General features: G+C 38.2%; 1 protein-coding gene across 1 annotated transcript in view; it reads left to right on the plus strand.

Annotated features, from left to right (window-relative positions):
* The window catches only part of dusp22a (dual specificity phosphatase 22a), a 150,062-nt gene that overhangs the window by 40,641 nt on the left and 92,716 nt on the right, over nucleotides 1-16,705 (plus strand). Inside the window, exons 3-4 of the mRNA XM_039763391.1 lie at nucleotides 11,355-11,437; nucleotides 14,453-14,502. Coding sequence (XP_039619325.1) covers nucleotides 11,355-11,437; nucleotides 14,453-14,502 — 133 coding nt within the window. The remainder of the gene's footprint in view (nucleotides 1-11,354; nucleotides 11,438-14,452; nucleotides 14,503-16,705) is intronic.

Below are 16,705 nucleotides of genomic sequence, written 5' to 3' on the forward strand. Positions count from 1 at the left end.
CAGGTTATAGGAAATAACACATTTTATTAAATGAAAGGGCAAATAAAAGAATTACCATCCAGTTACATCAGTGGTTCTCAACTTGTGGGGCGGGCCCCCTGGGGGAGCGCGAAGTAACAAAAAGGGGGTGCGAAGATGTGAAAAAAAAGAAAACAAGAATCAAAAAGATGAAAAAAACATCTGTTGAAACCAAAACAAATGAACTTAAACTACATTCTGATACTAGAACAATAAATATAGAGTAAGATAAAAGTCGATAAAAATTAAGTATGTGTAATAAAATGTGGGGCACGATTAAAACTGTTATGAAAACTCAGGTCGCAAATACTTAAAGGTTGAAAAACGCTGAGTTACATGAACCTTAAAGCAGGAATTGCATCATAGAACATCACAATAACCCCACCCCCACCATAAAAAGCCTATTTTTTGTCAAACATTTAGGAAGCTACCAGAATTGTTCTGCTGGGGTCATATATGATCATTTATGTTTTATGCATTAGACTTTCAGTAGGAAATTATTATAGTATGATCTAGAATAATGTAAAAATATTTAATATTCTGTTGGAATTAATATCTTTCACTTCTAAAAGATAAAAGAAAAATGATAAAACCTTTCTTCCTTTTTAGGTATTGTCATATGTTGTGTTTTATAGTAAAAACTTTTTCAGTGCTGTTTCTTGACTACTAGTATTGAAAGAATTGAATGAATATAAAGAAAGCATTACCAAATATAAAAATGACAGGTTCACTGATTCAAACAGTACCCTTAATATACAAAGCAAATAAAACTGTTCAGAAACGCATCCTTCACAAATTGACCTCTACTTAATTGCTTAAGTCACTGAGCTGTCTTTTTAAAAATGAACACTTTATTTGCAAGTTCATTCTATGAAATTGCCTTGTTGCATCACACATTATTACACTTATTGTTAATTCAATATGATTGTTACATTTATCTTTTAAAGACCTTTCTTGGTTCTTAGTAAGGATTCTTCTGTTAATTATTTAAAATTAAAATGTATACCTTTTAGAGTGGATGTCACTATCACGCTTACATATACGCACACTCTCTAGAGTCGCCTGAAAGGAACAGTATGTTTGTCTTTGAACTATGGGAAGAAACTAGAGTAAATGAAAACACTGAAGTACCTAGTAAATATGCTATCAATGATCTGCATGTACTCTATAAAGGAATCTAAAAAACACTGCTCACTTTAAAATATTTGGTTTAATTATGCAACATAACTTTTTTTTTTTTTTTTAAAGTTACTTAAAAAACAACTTTCACTTATAACAACATTCAAATGCTCCGGTCCTCTCTAAAGTGTTTGAATTCATGAGTAACATTGCTGTTCAGCATTAAAAGCTTTTATCATTGTGCAGACTGTTGTGTAATTTGTATGCTCAGTAACAAGTTAAATTTATGTTGATGTTGATATTCCTGTTGTGGTAATTTCCTGTAGACTGTTAGTGGGTGGGATTTTTAGAAGGAAAAAGGAAGTTCTTAAAAACAGGTATTTTGGTCTTTTACTGAGAGAACCTAATGAGAAACTGGATGGCAGCAGTAGTGCAAGAGGCAACTGGCCCTGTGTCTTACCATGTGCAAACAGAAGATGGACACATTTGCCGTTGCCATGTTGATCACCTTCGAAAGCATATGATGGATCAAGGGCCTGTGCCCAAAGCAGAGTCAATGCAGCTGCCAGCTACCACTGTTCAGCAGTCTCCTGGTAGTCCAGAAATACCAACTTCTTCTGAATCTACTACAGATAATGATACAGTAGTGACACCAACCCCTGAAACTGGTAAACCAGTGGATGTTAAGACCCCGCAGCCTATGGTGTCACTAAGGCCCCGTAGAGCTCTTGTTAGGCTAAAACGTTACAAAGATATTTAAAACTGGGGGAAAGGAGTGTATCCGGGTGTTCTGGTTTCCTCCCGCAGTCCAAAGACATGCAGGTGATTCTAAATTGTCCCTAGTGTGTGCTTGGTGTGTGTATGTGTGTCTGTGCGCACCCTGTGGTGGGCTGGCGCTCTGCCTGGGGTTTGTTTCCTGCCTTGCGCCCTGTGTTGGCTGGGATTGGCTCCAGCAGACCCCCGTGACCCTGTAGTTAGGATATAGTGGGTTGTATAATGGATGGATGGATGGATGGATGGAAAGGAATTGTTGTGTATTTGTATGTTCAGTAACAAGTTAAATTTAAATTGCTGTTGATTGAGATTCCTATTGTTTGTAATTTCCTGTAGAATGTTAGTGGGTGGAATTTTAGAAGGAAAAATGAAGTTCTTAAAAACAGGTATTTTGGTCTTTTACTGAGAGAAACTAATGAGAAATTGACATGATTTTACACTTATTAAAAACTGTATTTAAGAATCATTATCAACGTCTGTGTGTCATCAATCGATGTTATACAGACTACTTTAATTTTCTATAAAGGTTTGATTTTTGCTACCCAACATGGAGGACATAGCAATCACTACAATCAGTAGTCATCTCCTTAAATCTGAGTACAGTATATCCATGGCAGTTAAGCAACAGTCTTGTCAAATGGAAATCATGTCTGTGGCTGTACAACAAGGAATTTTTATTTAATTTATTGGATATTAAGATTCAACGTTTGCCTTTCCATAGGGAGGAGGCACCGTTTTTTACCCTAGTGGAGGTGCATGCTGGCTGCTGCCATACAAAAAAGAAACCAAAGGAAGATATTAATACATTGAAGAGAAAAAAAGGTTCAATTACAGTACACAATCTATCTTTCAACTGTTTTTATACTTTAAAATAAAAACATCATCTTGCCTTTTGTTTCTGGCACACCTTTTTAGCCTTTGGTCCCTGGTGTTCTATAGAAAATGTAATTCTGATTGATGTTTTACAGAAGATATCATATAGCTATTATGATATATCTCTAACCTGTGCCTACTACAGTATTTTGCAATTTCCACTTTAAAAACTGTTGCACTGAGAGCACTTTAAAAAGCCAGTTAAAGCACCTTGTAATACAAACAAATCAGTCAAACAGACAGATGCTTTTCATATTTACCTGCTCCTGGACGCCAGATTCTCCATCTTTCAGCATAAAAGTAGTGCTAAATGGCAGTCACGACAACCTGAAAAGAGCACCTCTCACAGTCTCACGAAATCTTGATTGCATGCATTTTAAACAGGAGCGGTAGATATCAAGGTCCTTTGTACCACTTTTTTTTTTTTTTTTATTTAAAAGCATAAAAATCACATGTCCAATTGCTATAATTTGTTACTTTGTCCAAATTATTTACTGCTGCTTTCTCTCTGTTTTTTGCAATGAAAAGAAGGTGCACCCTGGGCCAACAAGGTGAAAGTGAAAAGGCTTAAACTGCTGTAGACACCTTTTTGTGAATGTCCCTGAATTGAATTGTTTCATTTTAGTGGATTAATACTTCATTAAATTAATTTCTTTACAAATAGTTATTTTCATTGAGATTGACCCAGATCCAGAAATATCTGCAGGAACACACAGTGAAACACTCATAGCATAGACAGTTTCATATGTCTCTCATAAAAATAAATTGCAAACTGCAACAATATCACAGTTATGGAGGTCTTCAAGTCATTACAAGTATATTTTAATGTTTTGTCTACAAGAGAACAAGAGCAGCTACTTTTTAAGATGCATGACTTCTCATTAAGGAGAACAGACTAATAATATTGTAGTTCAACAAATACATACAAATAAAATGCGGTACAGAATTACAGTGATTTAACAGCACAGTTATAGTCAAACATAGTGACCAATTAACTAATTTTTAAAGGAACACTCCACCCTAATATATTTTTTTAGATACTGTATGCTATTTACCCCATGTAGTTTGTAGCCATGGCCATAAAAAAAATTTAATGACATGTTTTCATGCAGACCAAGAGAGACGGAGAGAGGGGTTGGGAGCATGCACTGATACAGCGCATTGCTGCACCCACCACACAATAAACCACCTGGATTGGGACCCGAGTGCAGCCATGCAAAGGGTGACACCTCAGCACTACACTGCAACAGTGTGAGGTGTTGTGTTTTTTTGTTTTTTTAACAGTTGCTGGAGTGCCAATCTTGCCACCAACCCCCAAGTTACTTCTTCCCGGGTCTTCCAACCTTCAGAAATAAGTGCAGGTTAAGGATCTTGCTCAAGGACCCAATGGAGTACAGTCACTTCTGGTGTTTACAGGATTCAAACCGGTAACCTTATGATTGCCGGTGCAGATCCCTGGATATAAATTATAAAAGAAAGTTTCTGATGGAATAGAAGTCTATGGTGATCAGCATTGGACAACAGAAAACAATATCAATATCAAAACAATATCAAAATTACATTACTGGTGTGACACACGAGAAGTCATCCAGCAATACTTTTTTATCTTTTTATCTTTTACAGCCAAGAAGGAACAAAACATATTTGCATCATGGATGGTTTCCAGTTCTCCTCATTACTGATCCAAATTCAGGACACCAGGGTCAAAATTAACTTGAGAGTTTTTTAAAAGTGTTACTTTTCCAGTTACTGTATTTTTCGCTCCTTAAGATGTAGCTGACCATTAGACGCACCTAGGTTTAGAGGAGAAAAACAAGAAAAAAATATTCTGAACCAAATGGTGTACTAATATATGTAATAAAATATAGCAGAATAATATTTCAACCATGTAAAGTCAGCAGCGGTATTAAGAACCATCATCACTGTCATTAACAAATGAGGAGAGATTTTAAGGTTCAAGCACTCTTTTAGTTTTCTGGAAACCCCAAGAACTCCTCATTACTAGTGTCAGAATTTTGAAGCTCAGTTGCTCACAATCACTTTGCAGGAGCACGTACCTATCATCACACGGCATAACCTGTCCAAAGCCACTAGGGGACAAAGCACGTTTGGACCAGTGCTCCCTGAAGTTATATCGCCAGTCTAGTCCAATCTCTATTTGTAATGCCACAAAGCCCTTCATCTCGTCTTTTGTTGTGGGTTTCCACTTTGAAAAATGAGAATGCGGTGCAAGCGCAGCCTGCAATTCAAAAAATTGCTCTGCATACCTGTTTGTCTCAACTGACAGTAGCTGAAAGGCAGCCTCCGGAAAGAACAGCCTGAAGTAGTCCAGCGGCTGGTAATCTGTTGAGTCCAACAGCAAGCCATCCTGTCTTGTGAAGTCCGGTAGCCAGTTTGGCTCCCACGGATCAATGTCTGGGTATTCCTCCCACATGAACCTTGCCGTAGGTGCATCGGCTGTGCAAATGCTCTCAGCTGGGGTGGCATCGGCTGGTGTCTGATCAGCCTTTGCCAATTCCTCATTCTCTTGCTCGATCTCCCGATCACTCTCAACAAAATCCGACTTGGTGATAATGCGCAAAAGTCTGCTGAGTATTTTGTTTTCTGTACTCGCTTCGCTCCCTTGTAAAATGTCGATGCCATCTTGCCTTTGTTTACATTTCATAACTCATGTACTCGGATTAGATGCCGAGTCAATGAGTCTAACATTCCTGCAAGCAGAGAGCGAATGCCTGTAATGTAACAATGAGTTTCGTCGGCATTAACAGCTGATTGTCGCCCTCTACCCCTGGATGTCGACTTTTGTCAGGTAAGACATTTCCACCCTTATTTTGGAGGAAAAAAGTGCGTCTTATGGAGCGAAAAATACGGTAATTCACTTTCACACCACACTATATTATAGCACTTTCCGCTGACTATGTTTTTGGGAGTAAAAGTAACAGAATTTAAATTTTTTTTTTTTTTTAACATAATTTTTGCAGTATTATGGAAAGCATTAAACAAGATTCTAACAAACTGTACCAGAACAATGAAATTGGTATGGTTCCTGTCTGTCATCTTTCTAATCAGCAAGTAAGGCAATGGAGTTACAGGGCAGCCAATATCAACGTGCAATCCACCCCATTGTTCAACCCTCTTTAAAAAGTAAAATATTTGAAAAAAGAAAAGTAATGAACAGCTTGAATTGATAAAAACACAGGTAAATGTATTGTAGCATTCATAAAGAGGATAGCAACAGTGAGTACTTTTAGCATAACACAAAACCGGTTCAACAGTGGAAATATTCATGTACAGTGAATACACCCCATACAATAGATCAAACTTTAACAAATCTATACAAAATTTAGCTGGTCAGTGCTTCTTTTATCTTCTAGTGTCACCTTTTTCATATTCTGATTTTCTAATCATTGGCCTCAGATCCAGGAAATCACACATCCAAAATTGCAAGTACTGCCATTCACTGTCAGTTGGAGCCTCCTTTGTAAATAAAGTACATGCACAGGTTTTTTCTGTTTGCACATGACAGCCAGAAAGATAAGACATTTTTGTACAATTCTGTGTGCTGGCACCACAAGATTTTAATAGGTGCTCTACTCTTCAGCTCCTTCTACTGGGATAAGTTAACATTGTTGCAATGAATATCTTTCTGAAACTCTTCTTTCACTTTTTCTTTCAGGTATTGGTGATATTCCTACTTGTTTTGCCTTGAAAGAAAGTCTTGCTTGAATTCTTCTTGCTTTGTATTTCTTTATGCAGCAATGTTTTTCACTAATGCTCCATTACAGTATAATTATATTTTCCAGTACTCCTAAACCTTCACAGTATTTTATTTATCAAAGTCATTAGGTATCCAAACCTTTAGAAATATGTATAATGACAATGTGCTTGCACCATTTGATTAAGTCTTAAATGTATAATTTCTTCAACAAACTTATTTTTCAATTTACAAATCAGAAAGTTTGTTGAAAGAAACCTGCCTAACCTCCCCAATCTCCTATCATTATCCATGCTTTAATATACTTTTACATTCTTATACATTTTCTCTGTGCAACATGTACTGTAATTATTCTTAAAATTGTACATTGTGAACATTTTTGTAGATTGAGTTTTCCAAAATGTATTTGGGACTAAACTGTATTTGCCATGAATGTTACCAGTCTCATGATAGCACAAAGATGGTGGCTTTAATGGAGAGCGGAGGAAGTGGCATCATCAGTAGGGCCAGAACCGGAAGTGCTGTCATAAGTGGGGCTGGAAACCGAAAGTGGTGTCATCAGTGTAGGCCGGAACCGAAAGTGGCGTCATTTGGGGCCAGGCAGAATTTCCAGTAACTGGTCTGCAGAGAAATGAGAGAAAGAGGTAGTGCACTCTGCCACCCCCTGGTCTGGCATGGAATTACTCTCATTCAAGCCCTTTAGCTGCCTTCCATGTGCATGTGTGTCACAAGGCCAACTCAGCCAAGAGCCATTGGCTTGGGCATTCCTGTCTGAGAGGTTGTGAACCTGAGAAAGTTCATTGGCTTTGGCGTGGAGAGAGCCTCATCAATGAACAAGCGAAAATTTGTACGACTGTATGTCAAGAAACCACCTGGTGACCCGTGGATTCAACTTCTTCTGCAGGGCCATCCACTTCAAAGGTACATGATCTGTAACAAGGGTGAACTCTCGGCCCAAGAGAGAGTACCTCAGCTGCATAATTTCCCATTTGAATACCAAGCCTCTCTTTCCACTGCTGCATACCTGGTCTCTCGTTCCAACAGTTTCCAGCTCAGGAACATGATGGGGTGTTCAACATCATTGACGCTCTGGCTCAGCACGGCACCCAGGCCTGTGTCTGAAGTGTCCGTCTGGAGAATGAAAGGTTAAGAAAAGTCAGGAGCTTTCAAGACTGGTGCTAACGTAAGGGCCTTTTCAAGTCAATAAACACAGTGTCTGTCTTATCAGTCCATACCACATTGGTCGGGGGCCCTCTTTTTTTTTTTGTTAAATCAGTCAAGGGCACTGCTGTCTCAGAGAATTGGAGGTACAAACCAGCAGTAGTATCCCGCTAAGCCGGGAAAGGCTTGGACTTGCCAATTGGTTCGCAGACTGGGCCATTTCAATATGCCATCAGCTTTGGAGCTCTGTGGATTCACGGTACACCGACCCACCAGGCAGCCGAAATACTTGGCTTCATTCAATCCAAAGAAGCATTTATTGGGATTAATCTGAAGTCTGGCTTCACCAAGTGTCCATAATACTGCTCGGACCTGCTGTAGGTTTTCCTCCCATGTGCCAGAATAGATGACCACATCATCCATACGAGTTATGAGGCCAGAGCACTTTATCCACCAGGTGCTGAAATGTCACAGGAGCCCCGTGTAACCCAAATGGAAGGACACAATACCGCCAGTGACTGGTAGAGGTGCTAAACCCAGTCGTAACCTTTGCGGAGTCCGTTAAAGGAACCTGCCAGTACTCCTTTGTCATGTCATGAGTGGTCAAATATTTAGTCTGTCCTAGCCCCTCGAGAAGGTCGTTCACTTGTGGCATTTAATAGGCATCAACCTGGAAGACCTGATTATGTTTACGAAAGTCATTGCAAAACCTCCAACTTCCATCAGGCTTACTGACCAAGACAATGAGACTGGACCAAGGACTATGTCTTTCCTCTATCACACCTAGTTCCAGAATGTGCTTGTTCTCAAGCTCCACTTCAGCTCTTTTTGCCTCGGGAAGGCAATATGGGAGTTCTCAAACTATAACCCCAGGTTCTGGCACAATATCATGCGCAATCAGAGAAGTCCGGAACAGACGGCATAACTGCTTCCAGCTCCCGTTAAGTTAAGCACCGAAGTTAGTTATTTTTGTGAGCAAAGAGTGAGCGTGGCTGACTAGAGGAGGGATCGGTCGTAATATCTGGCCTTTGCTGCTTGAGCCTCATACATGTGAATTTTAAGTAAGGTACAAATTTTCCAAATCTTTGGTAATTGTGTGATATATTCTGATATATTGGTAGAGGGAAGAGCCTCTTCTCCCCATCCTTCTTTTAAAATATCCAGTATTTTATTCATATATTATTAATGTACAGATGTGGACAGACTGGAATCCACAACCAAACTAATTTGATGGCACTAAGATGGCAGCTTTAAGGGAGAGCGGAGAAAGTGAAATTATCCATAGGGCTGGAACTGGAAGTGGTGTCATTGAGGCCAGGCGAAACGCGAAATTTCCCATAACTAGTCTCCAGAGAAGTGAGAGAAATAGTTAGTGTACTCTTCCACACCCTGGTCTGGCATGGAATTACTCTCATTCAGGCCCTTAATGTTATATAAATGCAAAGTTGACTCACTCCCTTACCAACAAAAACACAATCTCTCATTTAGTTAAAATGCTGAATGGATGGTACCAAAGGAGTGCCACTGACCAAGTTGTAAATGTAATCTGTAGAGAAATGGGCTGGAGGTGAGTGAAGAAGGGCAAATGCCCTGCATAGGAAAAACAAATGGGTTGGTGAGCTACATGGCCTTCATGGTAAAATACATGCAATATTGTGGAGAACTGAGGTGTTCCCCTTCAGGTCAGAATGCTATGTACCACAAAGCTCTGGTTTGCAAATAAGAAACAGAAGTGCCACTGCAGCATACCGGCCCCCTTCAACTCCTCGGTACAACACAAGCCAGGAGTGATGGCATGCCTTGGTCAGTTTAAACACTTGCCCAGCTCAGTGAAGGGGTCCCCCATGGATGGAAAATAAAGGAAATGGACACATAACATAGTTCATGATATTATTTCCTTTCACTTGTTCTTTTCTGTACAATATTAAAACGTTAATTTCATTGCGTGGGACAGGTAAATTTGTAACTTGTGAACATCAGTGCTTTAATAATGAGTTGAAATGAATGGCAGTTCAGTGTATATTCCTTTTCATCTAAACCCTTCAAAATTTTGTAACATGTGGCATACGGCTGGGGGTGGAGCCCAGGAGGACCGGAGTAGGGCTTGTGCCTCCTCCAGACCACGAGGGGGTGACCACCCTGGTTGTCTTGGGGGTCACGGGTAGAGGGCATGGAAGCCCAACCCTGTAGGGGCCTGTGGCCACCGCCAGGCGGCGCCCCGGTGCTTGAAGAACCCTGGACCTCAGCACTTCCGCCACACCAGGAAGTGCTGGGGGGAAAAAGACTGGCGACACCCGGAGGGCTTCCGGGTGCACAGCTGGCACTTCTGCCACATGGGGGTGTGTCCATGGGGGATTGCCTGGAAGCAGCTGAAGCCCATCCGGGCTGGGATAAAAGGGGCCAAAAAAGGCAATTTGTGACTGTGAGGCCTGGACTTTGGGGGATCGGTGCTGGAGGCACTGGGTTTGTGCACTATTGACTCACTGTAAATAATTGTAAATAAAGGAGTGTGTTGGGTGAAACAACGATGTCCGCCTGTCTGTGTCCAGGGCCAGTTCCACACATTGAAGATTACACTCAGATCTGATTAACACTAGCCTTTTAACAAGATGTTTTACAGGGTCAAATTATATTTCTAATCAAAATTTTCATCATTCTTACTAATTACATGTTTAAAATGGAAAGAATTCTGTTTTCTGTAAAATTGTGTTTTGCAATGGCCAGCAGCAAAAGCCAAGTAAGAATTGATCTACCGCAGAATGTTTTACATATGGGCAATATGTAACATGTTATTACCCTCTGGGGAAAAAATATATACAAAAAAGCACTCAGTCTTGTATCTGATTAACCCTCAGCACTGAAAGAAAAACCCTTTGTCTTAGGAAATTTCCTAGGACAAACTGGGTAACACAGTTAGGTCACATGTTGTGGGACTGAGAATCTTGGAGGAAGATTATTTGCTTACGGATTTGTATGGTATTGGATTTACAGTTATTCTTAATCTTTGCACTGCAGTGTTCTGTCTAACATTAGATGAGATTACACTGTCTAATGATAAACTCACAGTAATTTACCATACTGCATTGTCAGTATGCCAACTAATTTTGCTTAATTGAGGAATCATAATGCACCCTGTGTAACAGAGCACAAACAATGTGCAGAGTTTTTTTGCAGAATACGGATTGAATTTATCGATATTATTCTTCAATAAGTCTGCCAGGGTCTTTTTGTTTAATATGAGAGACATTAATATAATGGTGGTCTTGTTATCAAATAACTTTTTTCAGTGTATAAATGTAGGGTTTGAAGCTTTGATTTTAAATAAAGCATCTTAACTATAATTATGTTTGGAATTTTTAAATATAACAATGTGCGTTTGGCTGATTTAACAATATAAATATAAAAATGAAAAAAAGTACAGTGATTTAAAATATTGATTTGGATATGATTGCTAGGATAGGCTTAAGCTTTCCTGAAACTCTGCTCAGGATACAGCAGATCTGGAAAATGGATGTACTATAGTTTGAAAGCACATATATCCTGGATTTTTAAGAGTGACAGTGAGAATCAAAAAAATTGAAGAGAGTCTCATTTCAAAGCATCTCATTTCAAAATACTGAAGACAAAAAACATTTACTATTGTATTGTTTTGTATGGTATTGTTATGGAGAGTAACTCATATTTTATTTTACAGATTCAGAGAATCAGGACAGTTTGTCAAAGAATGGCTTGACGCACATTTTATCAGTATACACCAATGCAAAACCAGTACTTCAGGTAAATCTTTCTAACTATATATTTTATATCTTTATATTTCCTTTTTTCTTGTTCTTCATTTTACCGAAGCTAATGATTTTTCTTTTTGATCCCAAGACAATGACAATTACGATACAGACTTTGCTTCTTTATTCAACACTCCGTCCACTGGATGTCACTGTTTACATATTCTATATTTTTAAAATACTATATTCTGCAGCACTGCAAACTAGCTGACACTTTCAGATTTAAATTTTCAAATATTCAGCCTGTACTGAGTCAATGGGCACCTTTTCATTAATGAATAAGGTATTCATTTTTGTTGCAAGCAAATAAACTGACTGATCATTGAGCACAACAATAGAACTTAGTTATTATTTCAGAGTGTATACTGTAATTTAGTTTGTTCATCATTTTAATTAAACCAATGTAATGCTTTAACCATTGTAATTTTATTCCAAATTTAAATTATCTTTTTGTTTTTTAATTTAATATTCAAGCCATATGAGCATATTGGTATTTCATACTTTTTTAGGCCACTGCCATTTAAAAAAAAACAACTTTCCACCCATCCATGAAGTTTTTGGCACTTAAGTAATCTATGATGTGTGAAAATGGATTCCCAAGCATGCTTATTACATTGTTGGCACATTCAGTTCACAGTGAATGGAAAATCCACTGTAGTTCATTTCACAATATGTAATCGTGTTGCAGAAGAAATTTGTGATGCCGGGATTGCCCTTAGCTGGCATACTCTCCTTTTGCAACCAGACATTGATAGTCATCTAACAGGATGGACAAGTACAATTAGGACACATAACAACAGGAACTGGTGCAAATGCACTGTGTATTTTTTTTATTACAAACAAATCAATATTCAAAAGTGCAGTGTAGTCTCTTTCAATAAATACATTAAAAATCCATAAAATCCAAGTGTATTGTAACAATGATAATATCAAAATTTGGAATAATATTTCTAATCTATCCCAGTATTTTCTGTCTCTCTCATGCTTGTCTTTCCCTGCTCACCCAACTTCTAGGTGGCATGCTCACTGGGCTGAGACCTTGGCATGAAGGTGCTCTTCCACGACTCCCATCTCGGTCACCATCATTTGGTGTTCTCTTGGACATAATGAACCCAACTCTGTCAGCCTTATGCCTCAGCATCTGCAGGATTCATAGATGCCCCTTGATAACTTCTATTCTCCATAGCAAAACAGGAGCAAGCCAGTCCACTCCTGGAGTACTGCTCACACAGCTCCACCGCAGGGTTTCCCCTGACTACTTTGCCACCATCTTCTAACACTGTCTCAAGCTCAATTCTGTTTTTTTATCTTTGCATACTTCATCTGTCCTATATTCTTTCTTCTTTTCTTTCTCTCCTAGGTTCCTTTTATACTTTGTGTGTCCAGTTGCTCTACCTGACAAGTTTGCCTCCCCATTGAACACAATACTGCTACACAGCTTCGCAGCAGAGCTTTCCTGTACCTACAAGCCTGAACCGAGCCACACTGATTTTACAACCAAAAACACTTGCACTGCCATTGTCCACATACTCACTTCACTACAACCTAGATTGTATACAGTGCTACGGAATAATCTTGATATCCATTCATGGATCTCTAGTAGCAGTAGTAAACAGTCACTTTAAAGAAAATATTTTAACTAGAAAACATGTAACCTATTATTATACATTATTTTACCAAAAGCAAATTCAAATGGGGGCTTTTAGCCATAATTCTTCAAAAAACAATTGGTGGGGAAAAATGATTTCAGGTTAAAAGAGTTAGAAATGTAGCAAGGAAAGAAATAAATACAACAATTACAATGTACAGTAAGTGAGAAATAACTTTACGAGGTAGTTTGTGGTGTATAATATATACTTGTAGTATATTCAATGGTATTTTTGTCTTAGCAAATGTTGTATGAACATGCCTAAACATCAAAATGGTTTAATCTGTATTTAAAGATTTATATGCTTGTGTGCAAAACATAACTAATACTTATAAAATATGCTCAGTTTAAAACATGTAAATGATTCAAGTTGAATTTATAAGATAATAACATCATTCATTTAAATTAGTTCTGCAGAACATCTGCACTCGGTTTTCCAGCTGACTACTGTTGCACATATTGATTTTATCTAACAGTGAGTTTTGTTACCTTAATGTTACCTTAAAGTACTATTAGAGAGTAAGAATGGTATGTTTAAAATGTAAGTGGCTGAAGTGTTTCTGTTTTAACTGGCTTAACTGGATGGATTGTTATAGCATAAGGTCTCATGAAATTAAGATGTAATTGAAAACACAAATGTAATTTAACTAGCATCTAGAATGTAAAAAATAAAGTTATTGTGTGGAAAACATCAATAGAATTCTTGATGAAATTTGCATGAAGATAAATTAAATGTGTTCTAGAGAATGATAAAGATTTAAGGAATTTAATTTCTTTCAAAGTACAAAATGAAGCAGACACTTAACCTTAGAAATGCTGTAGTAGTAAACTTGGGGGTGGAGTGGGGGTTTTAGGATCTTGTTTCTAAAATCAAAGAGAATTGACATATCTTGTTTTTCCAATTATTGAATTGGGATGTAGCGGGAGTAGTCAGACCTTGGGAGATTTTTCCCGCAATATTTCAGTTTTTAGGAATTGTTATATTGAGTCTGTATTTTGCAGAAAAACATAATCTAGAGGGTTTGCTTCCTACAAGGGTGTAGGTGTTATAAGTTGTTACTCAATATGTACATAAATTGACACATGCATATGAAACACCTCTGATGATTTTCATTTGGAATAACCTTTATTTAGATAGGCACTGTCCCGTGAAGTTCATGCTATAATTTTCCTGAAGGCACAATTACTTAATTTTTTTTAAAATTGAAGTTGGTTTTTAGACATTAGATATGTTTATACCTTATAGCCTAATTTCCTGTTTCATCTAACCTTTACAGTGTTGACCAGTGTGTTGCCACAAACTAGTACTTATCTTTAAAAGATAACATTAATTAATGATAATTATGTTTGTTTGCTCTGCAGAACATGACTTATCTTTGTATACAAGCATCAGATTCTTCCAGCCAGAATTTGTAAGTAATATGTCTGTCTTGTATTTCTGAATCGCTCAGTGATTTTTATGGGGAAATTACATCATCTAGCAACTAAAATTAATGCAATTATGTTTGGCAAGTTTTAAAAAATTATACATTTTCAATTTTATGCAATTTCTTTATAAGTATTCACTCTCATTAGATTTTACACATTTAGTTTAGGAAATTTTTTTTTTACTGCCCCAAAATACTTTGCAAGGCCAGTATGACATCACAGAGCTGTAACAGCCATGCATAGAACTTTCATGCATGTGTGCTGTAAGATCATTGAGGAGCTGCTTCAGGCATGCATGTTGTCACCACCCAATCAGTAATCCAGCCTTCCACCCTACATGCATTTTAAAAAAACAACTAGCAGTATTTTCGTTTGAGGAGTACATTAGCTGACCATAGTAAAAATATTACGAGTACTGCCACTGGACATGTAACACTGATCCCTGTAGATTGGCAAAGCAATGCCACATGGCTAATATTAATGTATAATTTTCCATATACAGTGGTGTGAAAAACTATTTGCTCCCTTCCTGATTTCTTATTCTTTTGCATGTTTGTCACACAAAATGTTTCTGATCATCAAACACATTTAACCATTAGTCAAATATAACACAAGTAAACACAAAATACAGTTTTTAAATGATGGTTTTTATTATTTAGGGAGAAAAAAAATCCAAACCTACATGGCCCTGTGTGAAAACGTGATTGCCCCCTTGTTAACAAATAACCTAACTGTGGTGTATCACACCTGAGTTCAATTTCTGTAGCCACCCCCAGGCCTGATTACTGCCACACCTGTTTCAATCAAGAAATCACTTAAATAGGAGCTGCCTGACACAGAGAAGTAGACCAAAAGCACCTCAAAAGCTAGACATCATGCCAAGATCCAAAGAAATTCAGGAACAAATTAGAACAGAAGTAATTGAGATCTATCAGTCTGGTAAAGGTTATAAAGCCATTTCTAAAGCTTTGGGACTCCAGCGAACCACAATGAGAGCCATTATCCACAAATGGCAAAAACATGGAACAGTGGTGAACCTTCCCAGGAGTGGCCGGCTGACCAAAATTACCCCAAGAGCGCAGAGACAACTCATCCGAGAGGTCCCAAAAGACCCCAGGACAACATCTAAAGAACTGCAGGCCTCACTTGCCTCAATTAAGGTCAGTGTTCACGACTCCACCATAAGAGAGAGACTGGGCAAAAACGGCCTGCATGGCAGATTTCCAAGCATAAACCACTCTTAAGCAAAAGAACATTAGGGCTCGTCTCAATTTTACTAAGAAACATCTCAATGATTGCCAAGACTTTTGGGAAAATACCTTGTGCACTGGTGAGACAAAAGTTGAACTTTTTGGAAGGCAAATGTCCCGTTACATCTGGCGTAAAAGGAACACAGCATTTCAGAAAAAGAACATCATACCAACAGTAAAATATGGTTGTGGTAGTGTGATGGTCTGGGGTTGTTTTGCTGCTTCAGGACCTGGAAGGCTTGCTGTGATAGATGGATCCATGAATTCTACTGTATACCAAAAATTCCTGAAGGAGAATGTCCGGCCATCTGTTCGTCAACTCAAGCTGAAGCAATCTTGGGTGCTGCAACAGGACAATGACCCAAAACACACCAGCAAATCCACCTCTGAATGGCTGAAGAAAAACAAAATGAAGACTTTGGAGTGGCCTAGTCAAAGTCCTGACCTGAATCCAATTGAGATGCTATGGCATGACCTTAAAAAGGCGGTTCATGCTAGAAAACCCTCTTTTGAATTACAACAATTCTGCAAAGATGAGTGGGCCAAAATTCCTCCAGAGCGCTGTAAAAGACTCATTGCAAGTTATCGCAAACGCTTGATTGCAGTTATTGCTGCCAAGGGTGGCCCAACCAGTTATTAGGTTCAGGGGGCAATTACTTTTTCACACAGGGCCATGTAGGTTTGGGTTTTTTTTTTCTCCCTAAATAATAAAAACCATCATTAAAAAACTGCATTTTGTGTTTACTTGTGTTATATTTGACTAATGGTTAAATGTGTTTGATGATCAGAAACATTTTGTGTGACTAACATGCAAAGGAATAAGAAATCAGGAAGGGGGCAAATAGTTTTTCACACCACTGTACCTACCTACCAACTCAAAACAAGTCTTAAAGAAGCCACCCCCTCCAACTTCCCAAGAAAGAAAATACAGGCAACC

Source organism: Polypterus senegalus, chromosome 9, assembly GCF_016835505.1.
Source record: "Polypterus senegalus isolate Bchr_013 chromosome 9, ASM1683550v1, whole genome shotgun sequence".
Taxonomy (NCBI): domain Eukaryota; kingdom Metazoa; phylum Chordata; class Cladistia; order Polypteriformes; family Polypteridae; genus Polypterus; species Polypterus senegalus.